We start from the raw sequence: 17832 nt of genomic DNA, 5'->3' as shown, positions 1-17832 counted from the left end.
TTCAAAAGATCATTTGTATTATAAACGTGTGATGCTGGTTAACTGGGTTCTAGTTATCAGAAAATCTGCTGAGTGAGTTTTTTATAGGTTACTTTTAACTCTATCGTAGTAAAGAAAGTTTACTTTTTCTGGAATAGGATGCAGACGTCCATCAGCTCTGATACAGAACCCTTAGTGCTTATGAACAGGATTAATAAGGCCTACAGACTGTCGTTGAGAAAGAAAGTGTGTTTCCATCAAGCAGAGATTCCCCCTCAGTGACACTTGGAAACGACCTTGTGCTCTTGGGGAGGGGCTGCTTTCTGCGGCACAGAGCAAACTACAGAAAACACCAGAAGCTAGGGTCCCTACTCTCAACCCCATGTTGTCAGGGCATCCCAGGACTTCAGCCACGTGGACCGTAATATTGAGATGCTGCGCTTCCCTCAGCTGCCCTTTCCAGAAGACTCCACACCTTACCGGGCACGGGCTTGCATCCACGCCCTGGACCAAGTCTAGCTCAGCAAAGAGAATGCATCACCTCCCGATGAGGAGATGAACGAGGTTAAGCCTCGGGCAGGAGTGAGAGCTGGTTCCCTAGAGGAAGGTAGCGGAGGAGAGTGAAGAAAAATCACTCTTTACTTCCAATTAAAAGACAAATGCACACTCTAGGCTGAGGATTAATTCTGCTTGCATGGTTTACCAAGGACACTATAACCCTAAATTGTAAAAATCTACTCACCACAGGTGGAGCCTAGTAACCGTCCCTGCAATGATAAAAAACTACAGCTTGGAGTGTTTCTGCATGTGTTCTTTCTGGTTTTTTGGGGTTTTTTGGCTGCATTTGGGTCTTCGTTGCTGCGTGTGGGTTTTCTCTAGTTGCGGCAAGGGTTTTCTTTGTGGTGCGCGGGCTTCTCATTGCTGTGGCTTCTCTTGTTGCGGAGCACGGGCTCTAGGCGCATGGGCTTCAGCAGTTGTGGCGCACGGGCTTAGTTGCTCCGCGGCAAGTGGGATAGAACCCTGGTCCGGGAAGGGTTCTATCTGCATTGGCAGGCGGATTCTTAACCACTGCGCCACCAGGGAAGTCCGTGCATTTGTTATTTCAATAACAAACAAAAATTCTGCGACGTAGGAAGGATAGGGAATTTTATTTCTATGAAGTCCACAAACCTCAGGTAACTTGCCTGGTGATTTGAGATGGCAGAGCTGGGGCTCAGTGTGCATTCATTCTAACTGGGGAGACAAGACTGAAACATACACTAAAGCAACACTAAAAACTTTACAATAATGTAGGAAAAATATTTCAAAACTTAATATAAAGCTATAGTCATCAAGATAGTGTGGTAATGGCACAGGGATACATATAACAGATCAATGGAATGGAATTGAGAGTCCAGAATAAACCCTTCCATTTACGGTCAACTAACTTTTGACAAGAGTGCCGAGACAATTCAACAGAGAGAGAAGCGTCTTTATAAGGAATGGTGCTGGTGTAATGCTATATCCATACACACAAAGAGAAGCACAGGGCCCTGTCGTTTACCACACACAAAGATGAGCTCAAAATGGATCAGAGAGCTAAATGTCAGAACTAAAAGTATTAAATTTTTAGAGGAGAACATAGGAGAATATCTCTGTGATCTTTGGTTAGGCAAAGATTTTTTTAGATATGACAGCAAAAGCATGACTCGTAAAAGAAACAAATTGATAAATTGGATTTGATCAATATCGAAAACTTTGGGGCTCCAAAAGACACCATTAAGAAAGTGAAAAGACAAGGCACATTCTTGGAGAAACTGCTTACACACCATACACACGTTAAAGGACTTGTCTCCAGAATATATAAAGAAGTCTTTCAACCTCACAAGAAGACAACACAATTTTTTAAACGGGCAAAGGATCTGAATAGTAATTCTGCCAACAAATATATACATACGGTCAATAAGTACATGAAAAGATGTTCAACATCATTAGTCATTAGAAAAAGGCAAATCAAAACCACAATGGCGCTTCCCTGGTGGTGCAGTGACTGAGAGTCCGCCTGCCGATGCAGGGGACATGGGTTCGTGCCCCAGTCCGGGAAGGTCCCACAGGCTGAGGAGCGGCTGGGCCCGTGGGCCATGGCCGCTGAGCCTGCGCGTCCGGAGCCTGTGCTCCGCAATGGGAGAGGCCACAACAGTGAGAGGCCTGCGTACCGCAAAAAAAAAAAAAAAAAACCCACAATGGGATACCGCTTCCCACCCACTTAGAATGGTTATAATCCAAACAAGTGTTGGCAAGGATGTGGAGAAAATGGGACACTCATTTGTTGCTAGTGGGAATTTAAATGGTGCAGCTGCTTTACAAAGCAGTTTGGTGACTCCTCAAAATGTTAAGTGCAGAGTTAGCTGACAACCCAGAATTCCCCAGCTAGGTACGCACCCAAGAGAGATGAAAACATATGTCCACACAAAAACTCGGTCATGAATGTTCACAGCATCATTACTTATAAAATCCCCAAAGTGCAAACAACCTGAATGTCCATCAACTGAGAAATGGTTAAATAAAATGTGGTATTATCTATACAATGCAATGTTATTTAGAAACAAGACGGAATAAAATACTGATATATGCTTCAATATGGATGAACCTTAAAAACATTATTACGCTAAGTGAAAGAAGCCAGTCACAAGAGACCAAACACTGTGTGATTCCATGTATATGAAGTGGCCAGAGAAGGCAAATCAAGAGACAGAGCTGGGGGAGGGGGAGCTGCTAGTGAGTACCAGGTTTCTTTTGGGGTGATGAAAATGTTCTGAAATTAGATTACGATGATGTCTACACAACCCTGTACGTACACTAAAACCACGGATCCGTGCACTTTAACAGAGTGGACTTAACGGTATATAAATTTGCAATACTGTGATTTATAAGAAATATATATATCGTCATTCCGGTGACCAACACATATTTTTCAGATATATGTGGTCTTTGTCCATGGTTCCTGGATCACAGCTCCCAAAACCCTTGGAATTTGCCACGTGATTAGAGCAACGTGAGTGTTCTCTGTCAATAATACGTGGTCTCTAGTCCTCAGTTCCTGAAACCACTTCACAGCCATAAAGGTGAAGTGGGTGTCTCCTTATTCATAACAAGCCCCCTTCCACCCCAACTAGGTTTATGCTAATGAAGTGACTTTTGACAAGCACCTGGGGGGTGGGGGCACTTGCTGCCTGAGGAAAAAGGTAGAAAACTAGATGGATGGAACTTTCAGTCCCACCCCCTGATTTCCGGGGAGGGGAGAGGGGACAGAGTCAGTGTTCAACCATGCATATATAACAAAGCCACCACAAAGCCCAGAAGGAGGGGGTTCGGAGAGCTTCCAGGATGGGGAACCAGACGCTTCCACAACCAGTGTGCCAGGCCCCAAGCTCCAGGAAGACAGAACCTCCTTTGTTCAGGAACTCATCCTATGTGTTTCTCCATCTGGCTGTTGATTCGTATCCTTCAATGTCCTTTTACAATAAATTGGTAATCTAGTGAGTAAACGGGCTTCCTGAGTTCTGTGAGCTGTTTTAGGAAGTTAATTGAATCTAAGGAGGGGGTCGTGGGACCCTCTGATTTATAGCCAGTTGGTAACAACCTGAGCTTTCAACGGGCATCTGAAGTGCAGGGCAGCCTTGGGGGACTGAGCCCTTTACCTGTGGGGTCTGATACTGTCCCTGGGTAGTTAGTGTCAGGATTGAGCTGAATCCTTGGACATCCTACTGGTGTCCCAGAACTGCTGTGGGCAAGCCTCTCCTCCAACACATACACACATTGGAACTGGGTCCAGGAACCCATTTAAAATGATACATAAATAAAGCTATTTTTTTAATGGGCAAAAAAACTGAATAGACAGTCCACCAAGAAAGATATAAATGATTAATAAATACATAAAAAGATCTTCAACATCGTTCGTCGTTAGGGAAATGCAAATTTATATTGCTGTGAATACCTAACTTCACACCTACGAGGATAACTATAATCAAAACGACAGACACCGTGAGGATGTGGACAAACCAGAATACTCACAGGAGGCCAGTGGAGGTGCAAAATGCTACTGCCACTTTGGGAAACAGTCTGGCAGTTTCTAGGAAGTTAAACATCAATTTACCATTGGAACCAGCCATCCCGGTGAGGGACATCTATCTAGCAGAAATGAAAAGTTATGTCCACACAATGATCTCTATGTGACCCTTGTGAGTTCTCAGCACTATGCATAATAGCCAAAAAGGAAAAACAGCCCCAATGTCCATCCGCTGATGAATAAACAAAATGTGGGCTATCTATACAATGGAATATTATTTAGCAATCAAAAAACAATACACTAATATATGCTTCATCATGGATGAACCTCAAAAAACATTATGAGAGTGAAAGAAGTCAGCTGCAAAACCACACACTGTATGATTCTGTTTACATGAAGTGTCCAGAAAAGGCAAATCTAGAGAAACAGAAAGTAGATCAGCACTTGACTGGAACTGGGGGTGGGAACAGGAGTCATTGCAAACGGGCACAAGAGTTCTTTCTGAGGTGAAGCAGTCTAAAACTGGGTGGCGATGGTTGCACAACTAAAGTGACGAAACATCACTTCATTGTACACTTAATATTTTAAAAACCCTAATCAACGTGGTCTTGATGATAAGCGCAAAAGGGAAATCCGAGAAGTCATGGGCCATGGGCATGGTCCTGAAGGGGAACACTGCACTCAGCTGATATATAATTTCCCCTAAATAAATGAAACTTAGAAAATATCAACAATTTTATGCATCAATGTAATCCTCCCTTCACTTCTTTTCAGTTAAACACACATACACACATGCTCTTCCACGTTAAGCAGTCACGAAGTAGGTGCTGAACACCTACTGGGTGCCTCGCTTGGCTCTGGGCACCTGGTAATTAGAGAAGCAGACGCCAGGTCGTGGTCTTCCATGGGCCACTGCTGAACACAACAGACACCTACAAGGGCCCAAACCGTGGAAAACTACCTCCTGACTGACCTAACCTCATTTTGACTTTTCTGTGTCATGTACAAAGAAATCTGCTGAAAACTAGAAATGACTGAGGCTATGTGTAGCTGGCAGTATGAGTATTTGTATTAGAGTTATAACTGAAGGTGAATTATGATTGATAAATTTCCTTTTTCAAGATGGAAGAATGGCTGAATACAATTAAACTGAGTAGACCAGACAATACGAAGTAGCTCAACAGATGATTTCTAAACTAAAAGACAGGTGAGAGAAATAAATAACTTGTTTCTTGAAGAGTGGGTTACAATTACTTAGAATGAAGAGTGGCCACAGAAAGGCAAAACAAAAGGGCTCTGTCAGGGGTCCGCATCATCAGCTACTATACATTAGGTTTTTTGTTTAGTTTTGCTTTTTAATTTATTTTTGGCTGGGTTGGGCCTTCGTTGCTGCACGTGGGCTTTCTCTAGTTGCGGTGAGCGGGGTCTATTCTTCGCTACAGTGCAAGGGCTTCTCATTGCAGTGGCTTTCCTTGTTGCAGAGCATGGGCTCTAGGCACATGGGATTCAGTAGTTGTGGTACATGGGCTCAGTAGTTGTGGTTCGTGGGCTCTAGAGCACAGGCTTAGTAGTTGTGGCGCACGGGCTTAGTTGCTCCGTGGCATGTGGGATGTTCCTGGACCAGGGCTCAAACCCGTGTCTCCTGCATTGGCAGGCAGATTCTTAACCACTGCGCCACCAGGGAAGTCCCTGTTCATTAGATTTTCACAGTGGGGATCTCAATTCAGCAGATGAGCCAATAAAACCTACATCCTACAGGACGAAACAAGCAAATTTAACTCTGAATTTTCTCACTTTGTAAGTTCAACCCCATAGGACAACCTGGATGGAGTTAAAGCCATCAATATGTCTAAGTGGTTTTGCCTACAAGGACTACTAGCTTTACTGGATAACTTTTCAAGTGTTAACAAAGGCAGATCTAAAAGTTATCCAGAAAAGAGTGGATATAAAATACCCTCGGCCCTCTAATTTAGGGGCAGCTATTCATAATACCAAGAATTGGTGAAAACGGCAGACTGGAATTTTACAATTTACTCACATCTGAATTTCAACAGCTGCATCCAAAACATTCCAGATTGCAGCTCACAATTACCTGCCCTCTCCCCAAGCTCAAGCCTGCTCATCCCTGGACTGAAGACATGACCTGTGTACAGGTGTGGTGCCCACAAGGAAAAACATGTCTGCCAACAGCATGTGCACCTGAACACCTTCAACCCTGCAGAAGAGCCCACACAGCACAGCTAAATAAAGTCACACCAGGGCTGACAAGCTAAATGCTGTGCAGAAAACATTCACATTGTTAGCGGTTTTAGCTAGCAGTGACTTCGCTGCTGCAGTGCACAACCTACACAAACTTCTAAATATTCTAAGTCAAAACAGATAGAAAGCATTCACAATTGACATTCTTGCACTGTTTAAGGAGTGCCTCAAACTTAACTTTACTGAGTGTATGTGTGTGTGTCGCAACTTCTTTCTATAAGCTTTGAATCAATAATGCAAGTAGCTCTTCAGGCCAAGATGGAGCAACAGGGGCCAGATTCACCCTCCTGCACGAAACAACCAAAAATGGACAAAATAAATGAAACAACAGATTTCAAGACACTGACCAACAAGTAACAAAGAACAGTGACCCCTGAGAGAGGGACACAAACGGGCTGAGCCCTATACCTGCCCTCCCTCACTGCCTTGAGTTTCCAGGCTGCGGCATGGCAAGGGGAACCGAGGCAGAGCCTGGGGGACTCCCTGAGTTCATAGCACATTCCTGAGCATGTTGGGGGCTCACAGGACAGAGCCCTGGAGAAAAGACAGTGGCCTAGAGCGAGAAACAGGATGATGCACACACATACAGCTGAGTGCTGATCAGCATACATGTGTAAAGGAAGTACCCAAGGGCAGGAGAAGAGCCACCCGGAAGGATTAGGAGCAGTAGTGCCTGGTGCTCAGACATGGCTGGGAATACTGTCTGACCCTGCCGCCAAACCTGGAAAACCTCATGACTCATGACGCAGAGGGCAGACTACACAGATCTTGCTTCAGGAGTGGGGACTTATTAGCCCTAGACCAAGCCCTATTCTGGTCTCACCTAACAAATCTTAAAAGCATGATCCAAAGGCTCAAACTTTTTCCAAGTAACTTATCTGTGACCCAGAACAAAGTTCAAGCATGCTTATAGGAATCTAAAAATATCCAGCACCCCATATGGTAAAATTCACAATATCTGAGCAGCAAAGCAGCAGAAAAATATGATGCACAGTGAAGAGAACAACCTACCAAAGCTGGCCCCAAACTGACACAGGTGTAAGAATTAGCAGAGAAGGACATTTAGAAAGTCATTTTGACTGTATTCTATGTGTCTGGAATGCTACGCAGAGATATGCAAGATATTTTAAATCCCAATCAAACGTTATAAGTTGAAATCTACAATGTCTGAGATTAAAAAAAAAAGTAACGGATATAATCAACAGCAGATTAGACACTGAAGAAAAGGTTAGTGGACTTGAAGGCACAGCAATAGAAACTACCTGAAAATAAAAAAAAACAGATTTTTAAAAAAGAACAGAGCATCAGTGGTATGACCTCAAGAAGCTTAAATGATGTATAACTGGAGTTTCAGTAGGAGAGAAGAGAGGGGAAACAGAAAAAAATATTTGAAGATATAATGGCTGAAAATGTCCCAAGTTTGAGGAAAACTATAAACCCACAGATCCAAGAATTTCAGTAACACCAAACACACAAAAACATGGAGACAATTATACCAAAGAACACCATGGGCAAATTGCTCGAAGCCACTGATAAAGAGAAAACTAAAAGCACACAGAGACCAAAGATATTACATTCTGAGGAACTGAGATGGGATGACGGCAAATTTCTCATTAGAAACAAACCAATTAGGAAGACAGCGCAGCAACATCTTTAAAGTACTGAAAGAAAAAACTACCAACTTAGAATTCTGTATGTCGTAGAAATATCTTTCAAAAATGAGGGTGAAGTAAAGACATACAAAAGGTCAAAATTTTTATCACCAGTAGGTTTGTCCTATAAAAAATGTTAAAGGAATTCCTTCAGGAAGAAAACCAAAATATAAAACCAGATGGAAATACGAATCTACGAATCTACACAAAAGAATGAAGTGCACTGGAAATGGTAACTCTGTGGGCAAACAGTAAGTTTTTGCTCTTGTTACTGAAACTTCTTTAAAAGATGACTGACTGTTTAAGCAGAAGTAGTAATAATATAGTATGGTTTGCAGCATATATCAAGGTAAACTGTAGGACAAGAGCAGAAAAGCAGAGAGGAGAGGGATGGAAGTGTATATTGTAAGGTTCTTACATGTACAGTGGTATGGTACCACCTGATGACAGACTGTACAATTTGAAGATGCATATTCTAAATCATAAAGCAAAAAACAAAGTTACAGTTAAGTCAATGAAGGAAATAACATGAAATCATAAAAAAATCTTACTAAACCAAAAAGAAGTAAATAAAACAAACAAAAAGCAATATGATAGACTTTAATTATATTAACAGTCACATTAAAAGTAAATAGACTAAATACTCTAATGAAAAGGCAGAGATTATCAGACTGAGTAACAAAAAAAACCCCAATTATAGACTGTCTACAAGAAACTCACTTTAATACAAAGATACAAATAGATTAAAAGTAAAAAGGTGAAATAAGATATACAATGCTGACACTAATCCAAAGAAAGCTAAGGTGGCTATACTAATATCAGACAAAATAGATTTCAGAATGGAGAATGTTACCAGGGATATAAAAGGTGATTTCATAATGACAGAGGAGTCATTTAATCAAGACGACATACAATTCATAAATGTATATGCACATAAGAGTTTCACAGTACATGAAACAAAAACTTATAGAAGTTTTTGCAAGGAGTTTTTGCAAGTTGTTTGCAAGGAGAAAAGACAAATCTACAATTATATTCAGAGGTTTCAATACCATCTCACAAAAACCATTACAACATTAAAAATATTATAGGACATGAAAAAAATTGTTAAGGATACAGAAGATATACACCAAACTATCAACCAACCTGACTTAACTGACACTTATAGAACACTTCACTCAACAGCAGAATACACATTTTCCAAGACTAACCATATTTTGAGTCATAAAAGAAGTCATCTCATAGGAAAAACAGTATGGAGGTTCCTCAAAAAAATTAAAAATACCATATGATCTGGCAACCCTACTTCTGGACATTTATCAAAAAGAATTGAAATCAACATCTCAAAGAGACATTTAGCATGTCCATGTTCACTGCAGCACTATGCACAATGGCCAAGATGTAGAAACAACCGAAATGTCCATTTCAAATGAATGGATAGAGAAAATGTGGTATATTCAAACAATGAATACCATTCAGCCCTTAAAAAATAGGAAATTTCACAATATGCAACAACATGGAGGGGCATCGAGGACATTATGCTAAGCAAAATATGCAAGATAATGAAAGACGAGCACTGCATGATTCCATTTATACGAGGTATCTAAAATAGTCAAATTCACAAAACGAAGACTGGAATGCTAACTCCAGGGGCTGTGGAGAGGAGGAAATGGAGAGTTATTCATCAGCAGAGACCCGCTGTACAACACCGTACCTACAGTCAACAATAACTGATTGTACACCTATGATTTGTTAAGAGGACAGATCTCATGTTAAGCATTCTTACTACAATAAAATTTTAAAAATAAATTAAATTAAATTTTAGAAAAAGAAAAAAGTGTCAGTAAACTTCAAAGGATTCAAGTCACACCAAGTATGTTCTTGGACCACAGTGGAATTAAACTAGAAAGCAGTAACAAAGATCTCTAGAAAATCCCCAAATATCTGGAAACTAAATAACACACTTCTAAATAACAAATGCATCCAAGAAAAAATCAACTGGAAAATTATAAAGCATTTTGAACTGAAAAAATAAAAAACAAAACATTACATTCACTAAAGAAGAAATGTATAGCGGTCAGTGCCTACGTTAGAAAACATGAAAGGCCTCCACCTAGTGACCTCAGAATCCACCTTCAGTCACAAGAAACAAAAGAACCAGTGAACCCAACATGAGAAGAAAAAGGGAAATAAAGAAGATGAGAGTGAAAATTATTGACAAAGTAAATAGAAAAGCAATAGAGAAAAATCAGTGAAACTTAGAAAGACATCACATGTACATAGATCAGAGACTTAATATTGTTAAGATATTAAGAGATAATATTCCTCAAATTAATCTATAGATTCAATTCAGAATTCCAGCTGACTTCTTTGCAGAAATTGACAAGTTGATCCTAAAATTCCTATGGAAATTCAAGGAACCCAGAATAGCAAAAACGATGTTGAAAAAGAACAAAGTTGGGGGACTCTCACTTCCAGGTTTCAAAACTTACTATAAAGCTACAGTAATCAAGACAGTATGGTACTGATATAAGGACAGACATACTGATCAATGGAACAGAACTGAGAATCCAGGAAAAAACCCTCACCTTTGCAGTGGGTTGGTTTTCAGCAAAGGTGCCAAGACAACTAAATGGGGGGAAAGAATAGTCTTTTCAACAAATGGTGCTTGGACAGCTTAATACCTACACACAAATGAATGAAGTTGGAACCTTACCTCACACCATATATAAAAATTAACTTGAAATGGAATGTAGATCTAAATGTAAAAGCTAAAACTATGACTTTTAGGAAAAATACTGGGGTATGAAATAGAATAATTTTGAAAATCATGTATCCAATAAGGGACTGGTATTAAAATATACAAAGAACTATTACAACTTAATAATAAAAAGACAACAACCCAATTTAAAAATGCGCAAAGGATCTGACAGACATTTCTCCAAAGAAGATATACAAATAGCCAAAGAAACACATGAAAAGATGCTCAACATCATTAGTTATCAAGAAAATGCAAATCAAAACTACAAAGAGGTATTACTTCATATCCACTTAGAATGGTTATAATTTACAATTTAGAAAGCAGACTAAGTGTTGGTGATGATGCAGAGAAACTGAAACCCTCATACACTGCCGGTGGGAATGTAAAATGTGGCAGCCACTTTGGAAAACAATTTAGCAGTTCCTCAAATGGTTAGAGAGTTACCATATGACCCAGAAATTCCACCACTAGGTATATACCCAAGAGAAATAAAAATATATGTCTATACAAAAGCTTGAACATGTTCATAAAAGCATTATTTATAATAGCCAAAAAGCCAAGTTGTACACTTTAAGTACTTGTAGTTTGTTATACCCCAATAATGTTGTTAAAAAATAAATAAAAAGAAAGAAAAATTATAGGCAAAAAACCCTGCAATAGCCAATCAATTAATGTATCCTTCTATTTTATTTCTAAAGGACATTGACAAAGAATGGAAAGAAATTACAACACAGGAAATGGCCACTTATCCCTAGGAACCAAAAGTTGGGAAAGGGGATCTTGGATCACCTCAGATTAAACCAGAAAAAAATATCAATTCAACGTGAGCCCAGGTATGCTCTGCCTAGAGAACTTGCTCTTTACAGAGCTTTTATGGAAGGAGAGTCTTCAGGGAGATGAAAGGCTGAGTAGACATGAATCTTCAGCTGTTCTAGGCAGAAACTTCTATTCTTAAAGGAAAGGTGAGTGTGGTGGGCAGGGACTGAAAGGAGCCAGGCACTGGATGCCCCGAGTCACGGGGTCAACCTAGGCAAGGACCTCACGTCTCTTCTTCCAGAGCCTAGAACAGTTCCTGATACACAATAGATGCTCAAAAAACGGCTACCCGACGGAAACGATAATCACTACTGATATTTAACTGCTGCACGTGTTACCACATTAGCCAACCTTACCATGATCAGGACACTAACAAGATTACAGGAGAGGCACCTGACTCTGGTTCATGACTCTCACTCATTCCAGAGATGGGTCCTGGTGGCTGTAGCTCCTAACTCCACGGCTGGTTTTAACGCACAGGGTGTAGGGCCACTAGGCTGCCACAGAGGTAGGAAAGGAGCTGCACTTCCTGAGTGACCAAATTCTGAAGGGGGGGTGTGTGTGTGAGAGAGAACGGAAAACTTGGGACAAGAGCTTGGCTACTTAATTGAACTCAATCTGGATTATTAGATCAAAGACTAGGACACAATACAACATAAACAAGAACTTTATCAAATTAGGAGGCAATACACACCACAGCAATAAGATACCACCTCATCCTTCTTTGGTCACAATCAGGAAGTGTTGTAGCCTCAACCTGGGCGTTTAATTTCAGCAATTCCAGTCTGTAAGATCACTCAAGGTCTCTTCCATTAAGCCCTTCCTGTTCTCTCTGATCAATAGTGACCTCCGGCTCCCCACCCCTGACAGCCCATGACATCACACTTTTCATCATTTGATGGCCAATTTAGGACTTCGTTTTGAAGTCTCATGTTTTAGGTCCACAAGCCCCCCATGGGAAGCTGTATAGCCCAGTGGTTAAGAACACAGGCTCTGGAGGCAGACAGTGGGGTTTAAGACCTACTGCCACCACTTGCTAGCTGTGCATCCTTAGGCCAGTTGATTAACCTCTCTGTACCTGAGTTTCCTCATTGGTAATACGGGTATAATAACGGATTGTTGTGAAACTGATAACCCACATGGCAGCCGCTCAAGGACTGGCAGTATCTGCCACATCTCTGCTAAATGTCTCTAAGACACACAACTCAGTGTGGCCTAACAGGAATTCCTCATTTTCTCCTGCAGTCACACGTCAATCTTTCCTCAATGACAGCACCACTGCATATCTGGGTGCTCAAGTCACAACCCTGGGAGTCACCTGGACTCCTCCCTTTATATTTCCTTCCACATCCACTCCACCAGCAAGACCTGACAGTTCTTCCTCCAAAATATACAGCCAAGTCTGTGTACTGTCACCATCTCACTCCCCTCTGTCTGAACCTCTGTCGCCTCCCACGATCTATTTATTCCTGGCCTCCCCTCTGACCACTATCCCTTTCATTTCCCACAAAGCTGCTCTGTGGAAAGAGTTAGCTCTTTAAATGTCAGTATGATCGTATCATTCTACTATTTACTTCCCACTGTCTGGAGGACAACACCCAGGGAGTGGTGAAGCCATGGACAAAAGGTAACTGAGTCCTTGGATGTCTTTGATCTGGGTACCACCAGTCCCATACTTATATTTAGCGGCTCTGTGTTCCACGGCCCTGGGCTCACCTCCATACTGTAATGTACGGGAGAATCAAACTTCCATCCGGTTTGAGCCAATGTGGTTTGAAGTCCCTCTGTTACAGAAGCTTAACCTATGCCCTGTAATATGGCACAAGGGAGTGGGGCGCCACTGTGACAGAACATAAGTGATACTGGCTCGTGGTCAGGCAGTGGGTGGTGAGGAAACATGCTGCAGAGTAGAAAGCTCGTCACTCCTGCTATGCTGTGCAAAACATTTGAGAAAAACGTTGCCTGCATTAACTCAGAAGGCACACCCCGTGCTTATGGAGCCCGTAGGTCCAGAAGAAGCAGACAAACAATTAAGAAGCACGGTATGGTGGCAGATCCTTGCTGCTCTTAGAAGGAAATAAACGAGATGAAGTGAGAAACAGCAATTCGCAGGCAGAGGTGTTAGACAAGAGCGCAGCTCAGAGGCCCTGCACTCCTGCTCCAGTCCCACAGGACTTCTTTCAGTTCCCTAAAAGCCTACGCGCTTCCTAACCACACTGTTTCCCCTTCAAGCCTCACAGAGACCCGATTACCCTCCCACCCCAGCTTGATTAGGCCCTGGCCCCCCTTACTGATCACCTCTTACCCTGCTCTCTCACAGCAAAGGACTGGCGTGTCTACTCACCTGGCACCCATACCACACCCAGTCCAGCGCCTGCACGTGGAGGCGTGACTTAGGAACAGCGGCGTGCAGAACGCAGGACACCCCCCTGACCTAGACATCGAGACCCTGCAGGGAGCCCCGCGCACATCTGAGGGACCCTACGTCTCCAGTGCTCCTGAGCGCCCGGGTTCGCATCTCTGCGCAGGCGCGGTCTGAGGGGCGGCCCCGCCCACTACCCTCCGCCTCAGCAGGTGCGCGTGCCCCGCTCCGGCCAGGCCTCCTCCCAGGCAGGGCGCCAGAAGACGCGAGGCCCAGTGGGGGCCCGCCGAGAGCCACCGCCTTCCCGTTCCTAAGGCCCAGGCCCCGGGGGACTCACCGCGTCCCCCGGAACCTGCAGCTCCTCTGGCCTCCGCCGTCGCCACCGGCCCAGCGCCAGGGGGTCCATGCGGGCCCAGGCCCGAGGCCGCCCAGCCTCTCATGCCCACAGGCTGCAAGGTGCCGCCGCCGCCCCACGCCGCCGCGACCACGCCCTCTCCGCCCACGTGCCCCGAGGGAGCCAATGAGGGGCTGGGGGCGGGGCGCCGCAAGGAACCCTTGAGACCCGGCGGGCCCAGGCGACAGGCCGGAGTAGCGGAGGCCAGAGCCTTGAGGAGACGAGGGGACGTTTGCCTCAGGTCATTGATTCGGGAAGAGGGCTGAACGTCACTTCTCCGATCACTGAGTCGGCCGTGGGGCTCCAAAGAACCTACTCTTAGGGTTTCGTCACGATTCGACTACAGACCCTGGACCGGCTGGAGGAGCGCCCGCCTCCTTTCTTGTGATTGGTCTCCGAGCCCAGTCTGCGGCCGTCTTCCTGTGTCTGGTTGGCTGATAGAAGGCGCAGCGGGCCTTATCAGCATGGGAGAAGCTCTGGCGTCTCTGGGAGATGTAGTCCCGGGGATGCAGCTTCAACTTCCGGGTGGGAGTGGGCCCCCGGTTGCTGCGAGACCGCGCAGTGGCCTCCTGCCGAGTTTGCTCGTTGTACGGTAGCTTCTCGTCTGGAGGCCCCGGGAGCACCCGCTTCTCTGAGGCAGCAGGCCTGAGCTGCCGGGGCCTTTGGGCTGTGCGGAAGGGGAAACCGAGGCCTTGCTGTCCGCGCCGTCGTGGGGTGGGATTCCCTCTGTGAGCAGTCCCCAAACCGTGGGCATCGCACCCCCGACCCAGTGCTGTGCGGAGCTGCACTGCCCTCATCTCAGGGAGCCGAGGGACCTGTCCAGGCTGGAGCGTGCTCAGGCTCGGCCGGCACCAGTACCCCACCGCAGAGCCGCACCGGCTTCTGCACCAAATCGCCGAGCCCGAGGTCCTTTCTGGTTAACTAAAATTAGTATAAGCCAGTCCTTTGACAGTGATTGGCTAGTGGGTCTGTTAGGGGCATGGCTGGCTCTGGGACAGATGTTCCTTACTGTTTAAAAAAGGGGCTGGATGGTTGGGGGCTTAGTTCTTTCCTGCTGTTGTTGCCAGTGGAAGCTCCCTGGAGCTGCTGCAGCCTTCTTATCACCATGAGGGCAGCTGGTTGGAAACTTAGTGAAAAGTAGGAAGGCATCCAGGCTCTAACAATGTGAGCTTCTGAACCAACCCCAAACCAGCTGACCACCAATCTCCAGACGTCTTGTCTTGTCTCTGTTATTTGAGTCACTGTAAATTTACCATTTTGCTTCAGTTGGAGGCATCTTTTGTCACAAAGACTTGTCCTTACCCGTTGTGGTGAAAAGCATGAATCCCTACTCAGCTGGGCTACTTTATGCAGGATATTCAGCAAATTAAGTAGCTAATCACGTAAGTTTTCTCATTTATAAAAGATGATGACTCTTCTGGTATTGGGAGGATTAAATGTAAAGTGCTTAGAACCATGCCTGACACAAACTAAGTGCTCAATTCTACTACTAGTACTTCTAGGACTACTAGTTAATCCTGTATCAAAAACCTTGGAACCTTCCAGTTACAAGGTGATTAAGTTCTGGGTGTGTAATATACAGCATGGTGATTATAGTTAGCAATCCTGTTTTCTTTATATATTTGAAAGATGATCAGAGAGTAGATTTTAAAAGTTCTCACACAACACACACACACACAAAATGTAACTATGTGATGGATGTGTTAACTTACCTGACTGTAGTAATCATTTTGCAGTATATACATAGATCATTACATTGTACACAGTAAACTTAAATGACAAATGTCAGTTATAGCTCAATAAAGATGGGGGTGGGGGACCTTGGGGCCAGATGTTTTGGAATTCAAAATTTTTTGGATTCTGTGTTAAAGGGCAGTATGCATACTGCATGAAACACCTTCAGCGGGGTCTGGAACGGCATATAATCAAAGACAATATTTCTGCAGCAAAAATGTGTGAATATTCACAAATATTAACCCGAAGTGGGATATATAAAGGCTATAGTCTTATGTTAGTTCCAAGGAGTTTGCTCCAAACTTAGGGGGAAACTTCTATGTTTTAGAACTTTTTGCATTTCAGAATTGAAAATAAAGTACTACTGTGGACCTGTATTACTACCTCTACTTTAAAAACTTTGCATGTATGTGTCTTGCAGTTGAGATTAAATGACCTGCTTTGTCGTCCAGTTTCAATTTCACTGTTCTTTGCACCTAGGGCTGCTTTTTCAGATGCTTGAGCCAACCGTTGGGTAATGGGGGTACAAACGCTTAGTCCCTGAAGTAGTGACAGATGGTCTCCTTGACCAAACTACTCAGGTTCCTCTGAAATCTCTTATCAACTAGGCTCTGACCTTTGGGCTCCCGTGTTCATCCCTGCATTTTCCAGTTTCAGCAAGAATCTTGCTAAGGCAACTTAGCCAGAAGCCCCCAGCCTTGGTTTCTGATTGGGCTTCTCATCCTCCAACATCCCCCAGGGGTTGTCTGGTCATGGTGGCCTGCTTTCAGCAAGAATGCTGCTAGGTTAGTTTAGCTAGAATCTCCTCTTACCCTTGATGTTTCCTCGTAGAAATTTTCCATCCACTGACCCCACTCCCCGACCCCGCCATGCTCCTTGGCTATAAGTTACCACTTTCCCTTGTATTTAGAGTTGAGCCCAATCTCTCCACTCCTGCAAAAGCCCATTTCAGTAGTCACTATACCTGTCACAGTGGGGTCCCCCTGAGTAAAGTCTGCCTTATCATTCTTTAACAAGTGTCACGATTACTTTTTTCTTTAACACAATTGGTATATTTAGAAGGATGCAGTTTAGCTTATCACACTATTTACCAAACATCAGTCATTTGGGTACCAACCGAAAGATGTATACTAAACCTCTCCTATTATTTACCTAGTATATTTAAATTCTTAATATCTTAAAATTTAAGACTTTAAAAATAATACAAAATATCTATAAAGTAATAGTTTAAAGGACTTGTTATTCTAATATGTTAAATACATTAACAGAAGAAAACAGGAGAAAGCTTCATGGCATTGGATTCTTGCATATGATGCCAAAAACACAGTCAACAAAAGAAAAATTAGATAAACTGAACTGTATAAAAATGTAAAACCTTTGTGCATCAAAGGACACTATTAACACAGTGAAATGCAACCCAAGAAATGGAGTAAATATTTGCAAATTATATATCTGATAAGGAGTTAACATCCGCAACACATAAAGAACACCTACAGGGGCTTCCCTGGAGGCGCACTGGATAAGAATTTGCCTGCCAATGCAGGGGACACGGGTTTGATCCCTGGTCCGGGAAGATCCCACATGCCGCAGAGCAACTAAGCCCGTGCACCACAACTACTGACGCCCACATGCCTAGAGCTTGTGTGCTGCAACAAAAGAAGCCACCGCGATGAGAAGCCCACACACTGCAACGAAGAGTAGCCCCTGCTCGCCACAGCTAGAGAAAGCCCGTGTGCAGCAGCGAAGACCCAGCATAGCCAAAAATAGATAAATAAAATTTTAGAAAAAAAATTTAAAAAAAGAACACCTACAACTCAACAACAAAAACCA

The 17832-nt window shown here is 43.4% G+C and overlaps 1 protein-coding gene across 5 annotated transcripts in view; it reads right to left on the bottom strand.

The window, feature by feature from the left end:
* C16H10orf143 (chromosome 16 C10orf143 homolog) overlaps window positions 1–14371 on the bottom strand; it is a 104395-nt gene extending 90024 nt beyond the window's left edge. For all 5 annotated transcript variants that reach the window (XM_033841587.2, XM_033841588.2, XM_033841586.2 and 2 more), the window contains exon 1: window positions 14212–14371. In XM_033841587.2, the coding sequence (XP_033697478.1) occupies window positions 14212–14280 (69 nt within the window). In that variant the 5' untranslated portion in view covers window positions 14281–14371. The remainder of the gene's footprint in view (window positions 1–14211) is intronic.
* Window positions 14372–17832: the final 3461 nt, after the last annotated feature.

Source organism: Tursiops truncatus, chromosome 16 (genome assembly GCF_011762595.2).
Source record: "Tursiops truncatus isolate mTurTru1 chromosome 16, mTurTru1.mat.Y, whole genome shotgun sequence".
NCBI classification, from domain to species: Eukaryota; Metazoa; Chordata; class Mammalia; order Artiodactyla; family Delphinidae; genus Tursiops; species Tursiops truncatus.
The sequence above is the reverse complement of the archived record's forward strand: the minus strand, read 5'-3'. Positions and strand labels throughout refer to the sequence as shown.